This window comes from Peromyscus leucopus, chromosome 14 (assembly GCF_004664715.2).
Source record: "Peromyscus leucopus breed LL Stock chromosome 14, UCI_PerLeu_2.1, whole genome shotgun sequence".
NCBI lineage: Eukaryota > Metazoa > Chordata > Mammalia > Rodentia > Cricetidae > Peromyscus > Peromyscus leucopus.
In genome coordinates, this window is record NC_051075.1 from 22861892 (window position 1) to 22881658 (window position 19767).

The 19767-nt window shown below is 44.4% G+C and overlaps 1 protein-coding gene across 8 annotated transcripts in view; it reads left to right on the top strand.

The window, feature by feature from the left end:
- Positions 1-19767, top strand: part of Npas3 (neuronal PAS domain protein 3) — an 850947-nt gene that overhangs the window by 588733 nt on the left and 242447 nt on the right. For all 8 annotated transcript variants that reach the window (XM_028869762.2, XM_037210972.1, XM_028869765.2 and 5 more), the window contains one exon: positions 17836-17925. In XM_028869762.2, the coding sequence (XP_028725595.1) occupies positions 17836-17925 (90 nt within the window). The remainder of the gene's footprint in view (positions 1-17835; positions 17926-19767) is intronic.

Genomic DNA, 19767 nt, shown 5'->3' on the forward strand with positions numbered 1-19767 from the left:
TTCTGCTCTGTCTGCTCACCTTCGCAGACATGCCTTCCTGTCCCCACGATGATGAACACGTAGCCAGAGCCACACAAGTGGTCAGGGTTGCCAAGGTGAAGCTTGCTGACTCAGAGTAACCTCCTCAAGGGCTGGTTGTCCCCCTCTGTCCCCAAGGCTTGGACACAGTCACCTCTCTAGCCCACCTTCGTTCGATTTGACTTGCAGATGGGGGAGAGGCAACAACACAGAATTAGCATAAAGCAATTACATCGCTGATTAAAAGCATATCCATTACCATCTTTACTATTTTAATGTCCAGGAAAATTTTTGTCTTTTCTCAAAATGCTTTCAAGATTTTTTTTTTCTTTTAAACAGACTGTTACACTTTCGTCTAAATGATTATTCAAATACAACTTAACTATTCTGAGATGATTAGATGTCTACTTCTGATATCTTTGGGATATAGCCAGATGCCTTTCTGTGCTTCTCCTAATATTGTTCATTGCATGCATGTCATGTGGATTGAACAGAGGAAAGTTGCCTAGGAATTGACCTTTGTAAATGGTTGTACCTGAGGATTAAAATCAACTCAGCAGGTTATGTTCTGTCACAAAATGCCTTAAATCACACATCACAGACAGCAATCCTGCTACTTTGTCTAGGTCAGCTGAAGTCCTGGTACAACAGGATGGCAACCCTCTGCGTGTCCCGGACCTGCTGTGGGCATCACCCTGAGCATTCAGTGTCTGCCCTGTGCACTCAGTAACAGATCCACAAAAGCATAACCTGTAGCTCTTTAATATTGGGTAAGGGAGGGAGGGAGGGAGGGAGGGAGCAAGGGAGGGAGGGAGAAAGAGAGAGAGAGAGGAATCCAAGACTCCCAGACTTGAAAGAATGCAGTCCAAGCTATCAGAGTGGACTATATACTTCATAGGTAGTGGCCCTCCAGCTTGCATCTTCATCATGCAGCAAGGCCACGGTGGAGGCCCTGCCTGCCACTTAACTCTGTGATTGGTTTCCTCCCCTGCAGGGTGAGAGTGTAGGCAGGGAAATAGGAAGTAGAATACATATAAGCTGAGTCCAGGTTCAGTCTTCCCGCTGGAGGTCTAGCAAAGACCTCCTTGGTAAATGCTGCAGGAGATATGAGCATTAAATCCTGCCTAGTCTTATGACATATTCAAATATATGTAATCATCCATGTATAATATGGACTGAATGATGGCCTCCCAAATTCATATGCTGAAGCTTTGATACCCAATGTGATACTGTTGGAAGTAGTCAAAGTAACAGTAAAAGGCTACTGAGGTTAAAGGTGGACATGAGGTGGGTCCTTTTCCAATGGGAATGGAAAGGTTTTCTCAGAAGAGAGGGAAAGAAGAGAGGGAGAAATCTACTTACACATAGGCGTGGAGGACAGGTCATGTGAGGACATAGCAAGGAAGGACATCCTCAAGGCAGGCAGAGAACCGTCTTCAAAAGCGACTGACCCCTACCAGCATTGTGACTTGGGATTTTATCTTCAGACCTGTGTAGAAACAAAATTTCTGTTTTTTCAAACCACCCAATCTGTAGCATTTTGCTACATCCCACATTAATAGCCTAAGAAAATGTATATGGATATCTAGTAGGCAGATGTATATCGTTCAGTCTCCTCATTTTTGTGGAGGTGAACAGGTGCATATATGTGTGCAAGTGCACACGCACATTTATGCACTTGGAGGCCATGGGTCAACCTTAGGTGCTGTCCACCTTGCTCTTTGAGATGCGGTCTCTCACAGAGATCACCAAGTAGACTACCAGCAAGTCTCAGGGATCGCCTGTCCCCACTTCCCCAGTGTTGGGGGGTGCCAGCACCCATCAGTATAACTGGGAAGTCGACACTCAAAAATCATGCTTATCATGCTTGCTGGGCTGGGGAGATGACTCAGTGGTTAAGAGCACTGACTGCTCTTCCAGAGGTCCTGAGTTCAGTTACCAGCACCCACATGGTGACTCACAGCCATCTGTAATGAGATCTGGTGCCCTCTTTTGTCATGCAGGCAGATGTGTAAGTACAGCACTCATACATAAATAAATAAATCTTTTAAAAAAAAAAAAAGAAAGAAATTGGGCTGGAGAGATGGCTCAGAGGTTAAGAGCACTGCTTGCTCTTCCAAAGGTCCTGAGTTCAATTCCTAGCAACCACATGGTGGCTGACAACCATCTGTAAGGAGATCTGGTGCCTGTGGGGATATGTGCAGACAGAACATTGTATACATAATAAATAAATAAATAAATATTTTTTAAAAAAGAAAGAAATTATGCTTGCACAACAAGTACATTGCTGACTGGGATACTAGCCCAGCTCTCAGTAGTTCTCATTTTAAATGACTGTGTTTATGAAGCTAAAAATAATTTTTTGCTACCTTTTGTCTTTTTATCTTCTCATTGACATTGATGTACTACCCAAGTAGCTTCTCTCTATTCCTTTAATGTGTCTCTTAAAACTTCTGCAATCCCCCAAAGTTAAGGAGTAGCCCTTTTCTACTTTCAAAACGTCTGTTCACTAAACTTCTGTTTTTCAGTTTTGAGGGAAAATGTTAATAACTAGGCTGCAACTTTCCCCCCCTTCCGTTTGTGTGTGTATGTGTGGTGCACATGCATGTATGTGGATGCATGTGTGTCTGCAAATACCTGTTCACTTGTGCATGCAAATGTGTGGAGTTCCAAGGCTATTATATATTGGTTTCATACACACACACACACACACACACACACACACACACACACACACACACACACTGGGAATCTTCCCCTGTCACCTCTCCACCTTACTCTTTGAGGCAGGGTCTCTCAGTCAAGTCTCGACTCCATCAATACAGTTTACTCACTAGCCAGTTCACTCTGGTGATCCTCTGCCTCTGCCTTCTGAGGCTGGAATTAGAGCAGGTTACCCCACCCAGCCAATATTTAGCTGAGTTCTGAGGATCTGAATGCCAGCAGGCACTCCAGGCAGGCACTGAGCCGTCTCCCCAGCCCTGAAGGCTTAGCTCTACCATGAATTCGGAATCCTTTCTTTGTGGTATCATATGCAACTTCCTCGGTTTAGCTGGCCCTCAAAGTTATACCAATTCTTCTCCATTCACTTTCCTCCTTATGAGAGACAAAACACACCAAACAGACGCACTTCCTAAATTGGAGTCCAGAATTAAGTTATAGTCATTGTCAGGTGCCCTGTAAGTCGCACCTGCCAAACTCTTACATGTGTTAACTCAGAACCATTCAACGACTACTGAGCAGCGTAAAGACTCTATGAGTAGCCTTGTATTTTCATATGAGAAACTGGTGAAGTCACAGTGTTAGAATCCCAGCTCTGGTCTATGTGAGTCTGAAGGTCATGGTTTCTTTTTAATTACCATTAAATTTAATTACCATTAATAACTGTTTCTTGGGAAAATGTAGAGTATTCTCATTTCAAACTTCAAGCTTGTTTACCTTTGGCCCCACAGGCTCTCTAGATTCCCCCAAGGAACTGAGCAGACCTCTGTCATCTCAGATCTAGGAGAAGCCCTCCTGAATCTGACGGGGGACATTTTGTCAAGGTTGCATCTTCCATGTTGAGGATGAGAGGGTGGAGTTGAGAGAGGCCACCCTGTGATACAGATCTGTGATCCACAACTCCAACCCCTGACAAGATGTCCTTTTATTGGGGACTTCTAAGGAAAGGAAGCAAGTCCCTCCCAGGTGAACTAAGGTGTGATCCTCTCAGCACCCACAGTCAAGGGCACCGGCCACCAGAAGGAGCTCATCTACCCAATCTGTCTCTTCCTTTTTCAAGCCGCTCTTTGGAGTGAGGGGGATTCCTAGAAGGCTGATTCTGGAAGGAGTGCCCCTCTCCATTAGCCCTTACTCAGCCAGAAGTCTGTCCCTACCCTTCTCCTCCCTAGTGACACTTGGTCTGCCTTTCTTTTCCCCTAGGAACCTGGGAAGCACCAGGTAAAAATGTGACACACTGGTTGTTTTAAGACATCTTGGTAGCTTCCTGTCAACTGTGCTGCTCAGTCTAGCTAAACAGACAAGTCAGTTTACAGAGGGAAACAGAAAATCTCAGCCCTAACCCTACCCTCAGATTTGCTGGTTAACTTTGCACTTCCATAGTTCTCTACTGCCGGTCTCACTAAGCAAAGCTAGGAACTGAGTTCCTTGGAGAAAGAAGCTTTGCAAGCGACCCAACTGGGACAGGAATATTTAGCATGGTAGCTTCCTGTCATCTTGTTCCACATGCTCATTATGATCACTTGGTTCCTTGGGTTGAGGGGTCCAAAGCAAGAAGAAGATCCTTTGGGAAGGCTGTGAAGGGGTGGGCCTCCTGGGCTCCATGTCTGTGGAGATGGGTTCATTATGACTTGCTGAGCCTGTGCGACCATCTGGACTCACTGCATGACCCAGTACAGAGCAGGGCTGGTCACCATTGCCCGCTTCTCCAGCTCGAATGCAATGGAGGATGGTTGTAGACACAATGCATTATGCTTTCTAGTAGAGCACATGTGCTGTTTAGTAAAAGGCAAAATCATCTTGGCCAGCGCTGATGAAAGGCCTTTCATGACAGGAAAGGACTAGGAGAAGGTAAACTTCTGGTGGAGAGGGAGAGCAAATATCTCAGGCAAGTACAGTGGGTGGAAGGAGCATGCAGAAAATGATAAAAGCATAAGGTTGTGTTTGTAAAACCCTTAATATATTTTGTATTTGCTTCAGAATAAAAGTCTTCCATTAAGGCTCAGAGGCCAATTTAAGTCTTTAGGGGCTCAATCCTTCAGGAGCAGCCACCCTGAAGCCTGTGAAGCATTTAAATAGAAATTAAAGTAGGTCATCCTAATACTAAGGAGAAGCCCCCAAGCAAGACAATAAAACAAATCCCACGTGTTGGAAAAGGTCAATGTTAGAATGAGCAAATCTCATTGGAGGCTCACACTCCATCCCCAGGATGCAGCCATCTCGACTCATAGAAGCGTTCTGCAGAGCCAAAAGATGGTTCTTAGTGCTCAGAACCATCACACACCCAAGAGGCAGGCTAAGAACATAGTCAGACTTGCCTCCCTGCTGTAAAATGTGGTCCACACTGTGAAGTACAGACATCCTTGCACCTATCAGCCCCAATGTCACTGAAAGAATGAATGAAAGTTGCAGACAGAATGATGAAAAGAGGAGAAAAAGAAAAGGAAATAAAAGAAAGGGGGCTGAAATGAGGGCATAACAACAGTACTGAAGCCACAGATTCCCAAGCCATGCCTCAGTTGCAAGAGATGGCTCCCCTTGACTTTGTACTTTCTTCCCGCCTTCAGACCACTGACTTGTGGAAGAGATTGGGGTTTAGTTGGGGTCTTTGTGATAGCTGAGGAACAGTTATCATGGGGATGTAGCCTTCTTTGATGACAAAGACTTCCATAAAAGTGCTCTGTAGCCTTGTGTGGGAGATTGGGGGAGGAGGATATTTTCTTCATTGTGAGTAATGTGATCCTCTTGACATCTTATGACTCTAGACAGCTAAGATAAATACTGTTCTATTAATGAAAATAAGTAGTAGTTCCTGAGCCCAGCACTTAAAAACCTAGGCTGAGGGCCAAGTGACAAACTAGACTTGGGACTGAATCAATATGCTCTGTCCCTCCCTCTCGCTGTTGTTGGCAAGGCAACTGTCATGGCTCAAGAATTCTTGGGAAATATGGCTAAGGCCACAACAAATTCTTTAGAATAAATACACTTGTGGTAAATTTAAAAGTCATTGAGAGGTTGAGTACCATTCGTCAGATTTGTTGAACTGTAGAATGTGCCCATTTTCAAATTACTTTTGTTCTAAAGATCTAGCTAATTAAGACAAAAGACAGTGTAAATGGACTTCTGTGCCCATTAGAATTGGGCTAAGCCTATTGATTTGAAGTTTTCTAAAGCTAACTGCAGATTTCTTTTGGAATTACTTTAGATCAAGGCATCATTGTACTTGAGTGGATAGAAGTTATTGATATACTGACTCCCTTCTACAATGTTAGGGCCATCCTGTGCCTTGAGGAAATCACATGGTCCTGAGTACTGCAAACATGTTACCAATTACTCAAATATGTTTGGTACCAAATGCTCTGTAGCAAAAATTAGCTATATGGCTCTCTGTTCAGCCGAATAGCCCAAGACAAAGGCATGGTGACTTATTCCGCCCCCCCCCCCCCCAGCATTTCTGCCTGTGCTGGCAGCAGAGACAAGGAACGCGGTCGGTCCTGGGTGTGTTAGCTGCCAGTGGCTGCATGGTAGAATTCAGGCAAGCAGAATAATAACAGATGGACTCTCTGTCCAACTCACCAGGATGGGAGGGAAGGGCAGCATCCATGCAGCAGCCCTTGATCCTGCCTCCACCCTGGGAAGTTTTCCTGTGGACATTGCCAGCTCTTAGAAGTGATCATCTAGAGTTAGTGCCCAAGTATCAGAAGATTGAGAAAACAAACCCATTTCTGAAAGTTTTGACCCTTTGATAATGGGTCCTTTGACACCAAGGATCCATCACTCTACAAAAATGTCTTTGAGGCAATATAGACTGTGTTTTTAACTTTTTAAAGAAAATTAGAGTATCGTTCTTAAGGGAAACATAATGATCACAATGATTATTTGATAAGTCTGCCAACTACTCAAAATGATACAGTGTGGCTGTCCTTTTCACTGCCTGATACATTGAGTCAGAAGGGGGTAGTGTGAGTGTGTGTGTGTGTGTGTGTGTGTGTGTGTGTGTGTGTGTGTGTGTGATCATCTCCAGAGTTGCATACATTCTTTGTTGTCTTTGTATCACCTTCATTTATCCAGTTTTATGTTCAAGGAAGACATTGCACGTATCTTTGCTGATCAATTGCTCATATTTGACCTCTCTTTAATTTTGCATCCGTGTATTGTTCCTGTGTGTGTATGCTCACATATGCATGGGCACACATGCGTGCGTAAGCTCACAGGTACATGTGTGCATGCGTGCACGCACATATGGAGTTAATGTCAGAAGTCTTCCTTCACTGTTCTCTGCCTTGGTCAAAGAGGCAGTCTCCCAGGTGAATCCAGAGATTGCCTATATGGCCAGTCTCATTAGCCAGCTTGTTTGGGGGATCCTGCCTTGACCTTCCAAGCACCAGAATTAGAAGTGGCCCCCATTCCCACCTGGCATGTAGATAGACATTGACATTGAACTCTGGTCCTCACACTGGCACAAGAACTTGGTCCACTGAGCCTTCTCCTCAGCCTCATTTCATTTCTTTGTAACAACTTTCGTCCTAGGATTTCTCTAATGAAAATCATTAAAATTATTTCAAAAGGAAGGCAGGGGAGAGTTGTGGGGCGTTAGAATGAGGAAGGACTATTTAGGGGCAAGATTCCGAATGCACCGGAAGTAAAAGCAAATACACACGAGGGAGTTCACTCACGCCAAATGGAGACAAGCAAGCAAGCAAGAGAAGATGCTCGTCCAGTGCTCATCTGACGAAAGGTTTAGATCCGGCATACACAGGGAAGAAACAAACAAACAAACAAACAAAACCTCAGGAATAAAGATAAACCCAACTGAAATCTTGACAACCACCCTTCAACTAGACATTTGTCCAAATAGCACACAAATGACCAGTGTCATTGATCATGAGAGAAATGTAAGTCAAAATCAAAGTGAGCTATGACCATACTCCAGTAAGAACAGCTTCTATTAAAAAAAAATGCTCTGGGTGTGGAAGAAATAGAACCTTTCATGTTATTTTTCAGGATGTACATTGATGTGACCATTATGGAAAACAGTGTAGGAGTTCTCCAAGATTTAAAAATGGATCTGGTGTACTCTGTAAGCCAGCAATCCTAACCCTCAATGTATATGCAAAGGGAACAAAATCAGTATGTCTTAGAGACATCTGCAACCCCACACTTATTATGACATGATTCACGAGAGCTGTAAAATTGATGGATGGACAAAGAAAATATGGTATACATGCACAGAAGGATGCAATTCATTCAAAAAAAAATTGAGATCCTGTCATTTACAATAGCATGGATGAAATGGAGTTCATCATGTTAAGTGAATAAACCAGGCAGCAAAAGAGAAACATCTCACAGTCTTATCCAGATGTGGAATCTAAAGACATTGATCTCTTAGAATTTCAGACCAGAGTGGTGATTACCATAGACTGGGAAAGAAGGGGAGGAAAGATGGTCAGTAGATGTGGTATAATTAGTTAGATGGACTGAGAGGTTGGGATGTGCCATTGTAGAGTGTAATGACTGCAGATAATGTCATCTGTGCAATTTTTAAATCTAGAAGCATGTATTTTCACTCTTCTTACCATAAGGAAAAGAAAGAGTTTTGAAAAAACAGACGTGTTTAATTTAAGTATTACCCAGTGTATGCGTGTAGTGAAATATCATAGGGTGATAAGGATCTAGAACACAACCTCATGTTTTTATATATTAGCTAAAAACTTGGTTCAGAGTTTTAAATTCCATCAAGGTTTTGGCTTTAAAGCATTGTTTGATCCTAGACATTCACAAAATAAATAGCTAGACCCCTTCAGTGGTGACATTGAACTCTCCAGAGGAATTGCCATGGAGTAGAATTAGGAAGAGGAGATAATGTTTTTTTTGTTTTTTGGTATTATAAAACAAGCAGACAAACAACAGGCCCCTTTATGAAGTTAGTGGAAAGTGCTCAAGTTTGCTCTTCCACTGTACTGATCCCTTCACTCACCCCACATCCTGGTTCCATGCTCCCACTCTGATGCTGAGTAGACCCCAGAAGCAGGCAGGGTCCACACAGCTGCTCTCCATGGTTCTGAGTGCTGTAAGCACAGTCCTTAAATGCACACCTAGCCAAATTAGTCCTAGCAAATTTCACAGGCCAAATTGTGCTTCTGCAAAGGATGCCATCTAGAGATACCACTCTAATGAAGAATTTGTGTGGCATTAGTGGTTATGCTCTGAGTCTAGCGAGGTATATGACCAACAGAAAATCCCCTAACTGCATTGTACCCTATGGATGTTAAGTGACTAGGTACTCGAGATAAAGGCAGAAGCCCTACCTCAAAGCCCTGGCGGGGACAGCAGTCTCAGAACAAGCAGCTGAGGCTGTCCTGTTGACCTAGACTCAGCCGCTGGCTGTGAAATGAAAGCAGGGTCAGCCAGGCAGCAGAGAGCCAAAGCAAGTGGGCAACCAAGTTGTTTATCCTGAGCTCCTTCAGGGCCAGGCCCCAATTCCATCAGAATAATTGATTTTCCCATAAATGTGTGTCTCTGCTTCACACGGAGCTCAATTCTGGAGCTAGTGCAGTGAAGCAACCCAGCCTCTAAGCATTCAGAATGCACAGAAAGAAAACATAAAGATTGCAGTATTATAGGATGTGGGGCCCAGAAGAGCTGCAAGTACTCATGGGTGATTTCGGACACCATTTGGAGCTTTGTTGATTTCAAGAACTAAGCGCTAGTTTCTATTATTGGTCCATCATATTTATGGCCTTATGTGGGCCTACTAAAAATTAATTATTAATTAGTGGAGTGATTTGTAAAATAGATAGCAGAGAGCTCCGCTGTAATGGTTTCCTGAAATGAACATGGGAGGCTGCCATGGCAGAGGCATTAGCCCCAACGAGCTTTGAAACTACATTTGTAACAATCAAGTTTCTTTCGGTGCAAATTTTTTAATGCCTTTTCCCTAGAGATACAAATACAATGTTCCTAGAAATGAAACTCATGTGAACGCAGCAGATTAATATCCGAGGTTTCTAAATGGTCTTTAAGATGCTGTATTCCTTACAGGGTTCTTTAATCATTGTTACTACTCCTGACACAAACTTCTTACCTCAAGGAATACATGTACAAGCATTTATTATTTTCTCTTAAAAGCCTGACTTTTAAAGTCATCCTCTTCCTGGTGTACAGATTCATATCATGATGAGCCATAGCAGGAACATCTGTGTGGCCCACCTGACACCAGCCAGTACTTTCAGGTGAACACCACTATACACTATATTTCTGTGAAGTGTATCTTATCTTCCATATAAAATGACGTAGATATTCCCAGAGAGGAGAATTAAAGCAAACCCCTAAGTCTGAATGTGAAACCCTGGGACAGGAAATCTGGGTCCATGCTCCAGCCAAACTGTGTGTCACCACATCTTATTGCAGCTCTCCTTTGGGAGATGATGTCTCCTGGTGAGTCTTTATTAACTACAGAGTTTCCTAACCACAGCTCACCAATGGGCTCTTCTTGCAAGGTGCTGATATCCCCCCAAATCTTGTGTGTTTCGACTGCACATTTAAAAGATTTGTAACCAGGCATGCCTTTTCCCAATGGAAGCCATGTAGAGATGTGGAGCTGAGTGGCAGCTCTTGGGTTCCCCTGTGGATTCGGGGTATTTTAAACTGGAAGCTGCCCTTGGCCTTGGGGCTTTTTGTTTTGCAGAGTTAATTTTAAGTTTTACTCATTTTCCCAGTCCCGAATCCCAGAGATGACTTTTGAGTTGAGCCTTTGGGAAACCTAGGCTGTATGGGCCTGCTGTAAGACATGTAGGCAACAGGTGATCCTGAAGGGGTGGATAAACAGGGCGATGTAACTGGCCTAACATTTTTCCATAGTCAATATTGAGTGGGCTGAGTATCACTCACCACATCATATACTCTAATAGCAAATGTAACACATATGTGTTAGTCATCATTTATTGTATGTGTGTATATAATATTAATAATGCACATCTAAAATTCTTTCTAGGAATCTACAGGATGCCAAATAACATTTGGTATTTGTGTTTCTGTTGCTTTTCAATGCCAACAACTTGAAAGACACCTGGCACTCTATGTGTGACCAAGTGCCATGTGTTTTGGCAAAGCAGATCATTGACATTTTTGGGTCTTTCAGGACCAGAGTAATGTACTATCATTTTATTTCTGCCAAGGGAAGGTTTTTCCCTTAACTTGAGAGAGAGCTCTGAATTCCTGGAGAGTGATGCACAAGGAGGATTCAGGCCCTGCACTCCAAGGGGTTATCTTTGCGTTAATTAACACATCACATGAGCAACAAGGAGGCATGGTGAGGGACCGGTGAATATTTGTGCAGTAACATCGTAATCCTCTGTGATGCACATTGTGGAGCATGCCCCAGGGGGATCCCTAGTTCCTGAGGACAGGCCACAGTGTGGGGTTCACACACCGTTCCTGGGGGCTGAGAGATAGGCTCAACCCCCTCAAATGCCACACACTGACAGCATACCCAGGCCTGTGGTCCATTTGGTTATGTGATGACGAAGACGTCCACCTCTTTCAGGCCTGGGTGTCAGGCTTGAACTCACACCCCAGAGGAAACAGATGAGCTCTTCGATACACGGCTCCCACGAAGGGGAATTTGAATGAACTCAAGCAAAACCCAGTCCCCTTGCTCAGAAACCAGATCTGTGCTCTTTTTGTGTCTTAGCGTTGCTCCAGCCCATCTTCCCTTTTGTGCTGATCCCGCTCCTCAAGGAGGGAAGAGTCTCTGTGTTATCTCATCTGAAAAGCTGAGATTCGAATGGTGCAGGAGAGGTGTTTTAAGGTCTCATGGTTTGTTGTCACAGGATTCATTTGCAGCGTCAAGTCCAATTTGACCCAATTAACTCAGTTTCATGCTGTGATTGGGGAGACGTGGCTTTGGGGCACATAGCAATGCACATACCATTGCTTCAGTGGGAAAGGGGAGCTGAGGCATTCGGGATGCTCTTTCCTTTCCCAGAAACTATTCTTGAGTGAGATTCCCATGAATGCAGCTTTTATTTGTGCACAGAGCTGTATTGTTGAAGGTCAGGGTCCAACTGGGGGCTTCCTTCTTCCCTGTAAACAGTTACCTGCGGGTACTTTGGGCCCTGTCCAGGCTCTCTGAAGTTGGGAGCCTATGCATATGTGGGAGCCTTCAACATTACCCCCCAGAACACCCACGGGCCGTGTGGCATTTTCCGGCATTTTTATCAAAGTGTGATTGTATCCCAAAGCAGCCAAAAACCCTAAGAATTTTTTTTTCTCTCTGACTCTTTTAAATGTTGCCAAAACAGAGTAAAAAGATGGATATTAGAACCCGGGGCCTCACCCTCCAAATCACTTTCCCTACAGTGTAAGAGCAGACCTGCTGCTAATCCCTGATACCAGCCTATTGTTCAGTTCTAGTCCATCTGCCATGAAGACCTGCCTATCTCCAGCAAAGCCACTGGCCGCATTCATAAAACTCCTCCTGGAGTCTAGAAAGCATGGGAGTCAAAGAAGTCATGTTGTTCCCTGGTGTAACCCAAATAATGTCAGAAGAATGGAAAAGTTGGACTTGGAGGGAACATTTCAGCCAGCAGGGACCATGTTGCATGTTGCACGTGGGTACTTTGTTTCCAGTCTGAGCAGGAATCAGAAGAGCATCACAGATGCCTGGCACATGGGACAGGGGACACGTGTGTGCATTTAAATCACGGGGAGCTCACTTTTTTTTTTTTTACTGATGTAATTGTGAAATATGTTCTTTTTGCATTCATAATGAGGGGGCAGAACAGATGGTGAAGGTTTACTTTAAAAATAATCTGTCATTAAAATACCCTGACTTACTGGGAGCTCTTCTCTAACTGGAGTCGGGTTGTAGAAAGAGTGCAGGGTGGATTTTTTTCCCTTCAGCACTAGAATGTGGAAAAAGGAAGCACTAATTTCACGGTGGTAATAGACATGTGAATTGTCCCTGTGATGCTATCCTAGTAAGATTTCACTCGGAGAAATCGGGCTGTGGTGGAATGTGCCTCAGAAGGAAAGCAGAGACAAGACTCTGACAAATATAAATCCATTTAGCACAATGCATTAAACATTAGTACCCCTCCGTCAGGAAGCTGCAGTTAGTTCCCTACTCTGTAAAAACTAACCTCAGCACTTAATAAACACTGTGAGGCGCATCCAGTTTGGGGGGTTAAGAAACAGTGCCATACACTGTCTGCACTGAGTGATGTCAGGGGATCTAAATTATAATTACAGGCACTATTATTCCAAGACAGTGTAGCCTCTGACTCTGGTGTGCGCGCCTCACTCCTGGTTGTCTGCCTCATTGCCTCACTGGGCTGTGACAAAGGAGTCTCCTATCAGCCTCGTGTGCATGGCCAGGAACTGTTTTCAGTAATAAGAAAACTGTCTTGATAAATCAGGTACTTGCATATCTCTAAAATGCCATTTTTACTGTTGCGCCTAAGGTTTTGTTCTCTGTCTGCCTTAAGGAAAGCAGCTAGATTTCAGCTTGGCTTTGCGGCAGATCTTCTGAGGAGGAAGGATGAGTGTCAACATTGTGTGGGTCCTTTTTCATCTTAATCCAACCTTAGTTAATAATCAGAAAATTCTACATAGTGGGTAAGAAGATGTAATTAACCCTTTGACCCCGAAATCTTAATTGGCGCCTGTTGAAAACAGTGGGCAGTTTTTTGGTTTTTTTAAAAAATTATTTTAGAAAGTAGCCTGTAGTGATTCAACAGCATGGTGTATAACAGTTCCCTCAATTCAAAATCTTAAAAAAAAAAAAAAAAAAAAAAAAAAAAAAAATCCACAGAACGTTCAGATTCATCACATTTGATTTCCAAAACTACTGATTCAGTGTCTCCTTCCTCCACCCAACCTTTTTAAATTGGGACATTAAATTTAAACTAATATCGATGCTACTCTTCAAACTGATTTAAACAGCGGGCCATAGTGGAGGAGGGGGCAGAAGGGAAGAGCTTTGTGTATAGTTTGGCAGGCTGCTTTTCACCCAGTTCACTTCCTGTTCAGTACTCAAAGGTAGCCGAGCCTGAGTGATGGTGGTGTATCTCAGACTGTGGGTAGAGTTGACCAGAATGATTAACATAACACAGAGATGTGGTTACTTCACCGGGTTTTTAAAACTTTTCCCTGTCTCTAAGCAGGATGCTATTTTTTGTCATCTGTACGTGTGTGTGATGTATATGTTTGTGGGTATGTGTGTTTGTGTGTGTGGATGCTCATCTGTGTATGGACAACATGTCTGTGTATGGGTCACATGTGCATGTATGAATGCATGTGGAGCCTCGACGTTGACTTTGGTGTTTTCCTCAATAGCTCTCCATCTTACACGTGGAAGCGGCTTCTCTTACATGAACGCAGGGCTTGCCAGTTCTCAATAATCCAGCCAGCTTGTGCTAGGAATCCCCTTTCTGCCTCCTATTCTGAGAACACAGATGGGCACCCACACCTGCCTGGCTTTCACGTGGGTCCCGGGGATCTGAACTGTGGTCTTCATGTCTCACCCCATGAGCCATCTCCAGTGCCAGATTGTTATTTTTAACCAAGCTGACTGGCTGTCTTTGTGCCATGTAGACATGGACTCATTTCTACCTTATCTGAAAGTCCAGAGATCTGTCAGAGCTTCCTTTTTGCCATAGAGAACTGGCCAGGTATTAGATGGGGAGGGACTACTTCATAGTCAGCTGCCCTGTGGTACCCACGTCGCCTCTTGCTCTGTAGTAAGCGGATAGGTGGGAACTAGTGTAGTAAGACATACTTCTTTAATGGGAAAGGGAGGGCTGTGTGGATGTGGCCTTGACATCTCTTCAGGAAGGCACTAGGTTCTCAAGGAAGACTCAAAAAAAAAAAAAAATCCGCTCAGAGCTGGATGTTGCAACATCCCGAAAATCCAAGTACTGAGAAGGCTGAGGCAGGAGGGTGACTGATAGTTTGAAGCCATTGTAGGCTACAAAATAAGTCTGGGAACCTGAGACAGACTCAATCTTTAACAAAAAACAAAAAGTCAGGAAGGAAGGGACAGGAGGAGGGAGGGAGGGAGGGAGGGAGGGAGGGAGGGAGGGAGGAAGGAAGGGAGGGGTGGGGGATCTTCTCTGACCATGGTATTCTGAGAATCGGGACATACACAGATGATATAAATCTGAGGCATCCAAATGTTCAAATACTCTAATAACCCCCTAAACAGGACTCTTGGGAAGAGTAATGCCCATCCCTCTTAGTCACCTGAAATGTATGACATAAAGGGAAGAACACTGAACCCGGGGGTAGAGCTGGGCTCTGTAAGTCTGGATGGAGTGCCTGCCCATTTCTGGTTAGAGGAAGGTAAATAAGACACTGCCCACTGTTGAGAAATTCAGCCTGGTAGTAAGCTGGCGGTTGTAGACCCTCTAAAGTCAGGGCAGCACAAAAAAGACTTCATCCTAACGCCACAGCTAGTTGCCTATCTAACCTTCTCCAGACAGAAAGCCTCTACATGCCTCAGTTTCTATACCTGTGAAATGAGGGTTTCCCTTACAGGGGATTATCTTCAGGCCAGCTCCACCTGTCCCTTGCTCCCCAGGAACCTTCGGACTGCCACCTTGTTCTCCTGTGATGTCTCCACCTCACTTTTTGCTGAGACACACTTTGGTTTTGAAAAGATGGCCTTCACGGCTCTCTCTGTACGTCCGGTCCTGGCTGCTTGGGTTGAACGGGAAGTCCAGCAAAGCCCCTTTCCCAGGGGAAAGGCTGAAGGGAGGGATCCTCATCTACCAGAGTCAGACGATGTGAGGTGAAGATGTGGAGAAGCAAAATCCTTCCCTTGCTTGAGGGAGGAAGCCATATTCTCCCTGTAGTCCCAGCTTCCTGTGCTTAGGCAGGCCTGCCTGGTACCAGTGCGCAGGGTATCGGGACAGCGTTAGCACTCTGCCCCCAGAAGGTCGGGCCTGACCAGGGACGTCTGTCATTTTGTCAATGGCGAGAAGCCTGCATCCCTTAGCAATATTTTGTTTCCCAGCTGATTTGGGGGAAATCAGCAGAGCAAAGATGCCCCGGTAGCAGGTGTAGAGGCACCTCGGGAACTCCCCTGTCGGGCCACACCCCCATTGTCTTCGGCCTCTAACGATCCGATTCCGTCATCTCACCAGTTCGTTGACAACCATTTAAAAAGTCATAAGCTCCAAGGAAATAGCTTCAGAAACACTCCGACCAGTTAGCTTTTCATTCATCTACACATACCATGTAAAGAGTATTTCCGTGAAAAGCACTGACCTGTCGGATCCAACCCTCCAGAGCATGCCGGGCTTGTTGCCTAACTTTGCTAAGTTGGTTAGTGTCGGCGTGTAGAGAGTGGAGATGATATAGTTGCTTCATAAGGCTTTTGAGGAAATTAAAGGATGGTACACGCAGACTTCTCGCTGCATGCTATTGAATCAGTGTGAGCTGTTTAACATCGCCGTGTGTTGATCTGCCCATTGTATAATCTGCTTTTTGTAAAACAATGCAATGTGCCCTTTGAGTTGTGTTCAGAACTCACTAAATTTGAGAGCAGACTTTGGGGGGCCCACAGTCCCTGTGCAGTGTGGGAACGTGTTTAAACTGGGTCAGAAAACATGGAAATCTACCTTTCATGCTGACATGTAAATGTGTATACATGTATTCCCATATAAAACAATTATTTATCTTAACCTATTCTGTGCTGCTTGGACAGAATATCAGAGACTAGATATTTCTCACATTGTTGGAGGTGGGAAACCCCAGGGTCAAGGGGCTTGCATCTGGTCAAGGCCTTCATGAGGCATCACCGAGTGGCAGAAGACAGAGGCCAGAGAGCAGTGGAGAGACGAGGCAGGGAAAGAAGGCCAGACTCAACTCCAGAGGAGGCTGCTCCTGGGATGACTGGCCCATGCCAGCAAGGGCAGCATCAGCGACTTCATCAGGACAACACTCTCTTGCCCTCAGCACACCAAAGATCCCACCCCCTGTGGTCATGCTGGAAAATAAGTTTCTGTCTCATGATCCTTGGGGGCGACACATTTAAACCACAGACTATGAAGACACAAATGGCATTTCCCCCAGTATTCAAGCAGACCCAACTTTATTGCTGGGATTTGCAAGAATGCATAGTTCTACTTTTATGACTTCCTCCCAGTGTTCTGTATTTATAAAAGTATGTCATGAGTGTCTCCATGTACCTTGTTCCAGACATAGGTTACTGAATTTGCAAAATTGCAGCCTCCGTGAAGATCCCTGAGACTTAGACTTTCTTTGCCTGTGCCGACTTCTGCAGCCCATCCTGGTAAAGCTGAGTTAACACAAATCAAAAGCTGTGAGGATGGCAGAGGGGACGAAATGCCTTTGACAACAAGAGCTTGAAACAGACCATTCTTAATTTGAGCTGAGTTTGTAGTTGGATCCCAGGGTGGTGTCCGTCATTGGTCAAACCGAACAAGAACTGCAGCCCTTGTCTAGGACAGTTAGCCTGGCTTCTGGGGGACAGATGGCACTCTTAACAACTTTTATTCTCTCCAGCTTTTGTTAGTCTCTCCTTTTGGTTCCCAGGGGTAGAGTAGAAACTCACTCTGTCCCAGTGCAAGACGAATTGTGGTATATGAGCCCTTACACACTCCCCCATAATACACCAACTCTTCCTATTTTCTTTACCATGGTAGGTGCCCAGTGTGCGGAGAGCATCCTTTATTAATTAATGAATTATTAATATTCATATCAATCAAGTGATGATGTAGAAGCCTTTCCCCTTTTCATTTCATTAGTTTCCATCCTTTAGCAGAGGAGCTTGGAGATCTTTTGGCATCTGCCACTGAATCCCCCCCAAAATAAAGGCAATGTCTCATGCCATCAACATGACCTCACTTTATACATGAATGTAATGCATTTTGGTCCAAATGACAAAGGCAGAAAGAACTTTCTGAAATAGACAGGATCTTGCAGTCTTTAGCTCATTCATTCACACAAGGCAATGTAAACGAACTTATGGCTTTTATTACACATGAAAAAATGGCTTCAATTCCCTTTGTTGCTTTATGATTAAGTATCTCTGGGCATATGTATTAACATACTTGTATTTTTTTTTCCTTGCAGTCTCTGGATGGCTTCGTATTTGCACTAAATCAAGAAGGAAAATTTCTGTACATTTCCGAAACAGTCTCTATCTACCTAGGCCTCTCACAAGTAAGTTGAACAATTTAGATTCTTGGTGCTGAGTGTGAAGGCTCCCTCTGTCCACTGTTTTTTTCCTTCTCCGAGCGATCATCTGTTTAGTATGCATTATCTAATTTATTCTTTCAGGGCTTCTACCTGACTCTTCTAAGTCAGAGAAGCCTGTCTGTGTTGGGCTTTCAGAATAAACTTGTGCTCGGAAACTTGAGTTCCCCTCTCCACCGCCCCCCCCCCAGGATCATTATTAATTTATTGAGAACAAATGAAGTTTCCTCCGTGGTTGTTTTGAACTTTGAAACCCCAGTGCCCGGTAGGAGAGGGACACACTAATAGTGCTTCCCTTGTGTCCTATTACTGGATGTTTATGAAATGCCCCGCGCTATCCTGGGAGCTGACACAATGGCAGGAGTCATTTGGAGTCAAGAAATGCTGAAAGACACCATTAAAATGTGTTGCAGGGAGGGTTCCTGCCAGGAAAGAGTACTCTGCCTTGGCAAATCTGCCTGATACTGGAAGACAATTTCATAAAATAAAGCCGCCTTTCATGCTTTGCTATTTAATTGCTCACATGTGTTTGTCAGGGGGTAAAAAAAGAGAGAATGCAGAGGCTTGTAGGGCAAGGGACAGAATCCTTGATTTTTTTTCTCTAAAAACACAAACACTTCAGTTCTACTGCATTCCGAGACTCAGGCTGAGCCTACAGATTGCCAGCCTATCCTGAAATAAGGTCTTCCATTCAGCTAATTATCCAGATGTTTGTGCCACGAAAGCACCCAACATCTGGGTATTGGTTCTGGTACAGGTGATTGGCTGAGTCTGACCCTTTTCATGTGGTAACTGGGAAAGGGATATGCAGCCTCTGCGGGAAGGTTTTGTATGTGTGTGATGCTCTGGGGAGCTGGAGAAGCTACCTCTCCCTCAGCTGCCTCCAGGCTAACGATGGAGATAAGCGTCTCATAGGCAGGTCCCACCCAGACTCAGAGCTTCTGAAGGTTGGCACCGCTCAAAGGACACATCCAGCTTGGCTGGAACCTTCTGGCTGTTAGCGGGTTTACTGGGAGACAGCTAAATCAAGGACGACATTGGGAAATAATAGAGAGATTTGCTGTTTGAGGAGGGGCTGGGGAAGGAGCAGAAACCCTGCCAAATTTGATTATTTGCTGTTGAGATTCCAAATGGGGGATGCAATCATCAGGCCTTCCTTGGAGAACATGTGCGCTCTTGACTGTAGTATGCACAGCAATTTCTTGTGGACTCTCGCAAATCAGGGCATGGGGAGGACTGGTGTTAACTCGGTGTGCATTCTCTTGTATCTCCCTGAAATCTCTCTTTTGTTACAGCCTCTGATAGGTTTTAAGCCTCATCTTACTCCCGTCTGGAAATCTCCAGTTCCAAATAGGGTGTACCCCTGTGTTGTTAACACCAGGTAGGGCTGGGAACCCACAGTTGTGCTTCCCTGATGCCACACTCATGTTTTATGTGGAGCATCCTGCAGCGTTGAGGAAGCCAGTAAAGAAGAAGGATGAATAATTAGTTTAAGCAGGTAAATGCTAATTAGGGAACCCCTGAAAAGCCTCCATTATATACTAGCTGCAAACACATTTTACAGTCCTGGTTAGTGGTGGAGTCCAAATTCTGTCAAGGCAACTGCATTTTCTGTAATTGAGATGTGTATGTTTGCTTTGTATAACAGATGGCTCTGTATGCGTAGACTGATAGCTAGGAAAATAATAATTGCATTATTCTGGCCAAAAGAATATTAGCTCTTGGGTTTTGGCCATTTCAGGCAGTCCCCCTGCCAGCACAGCATATGCACATATATGGATTGGATTTTCAAGGAAATTGATGCGTCTG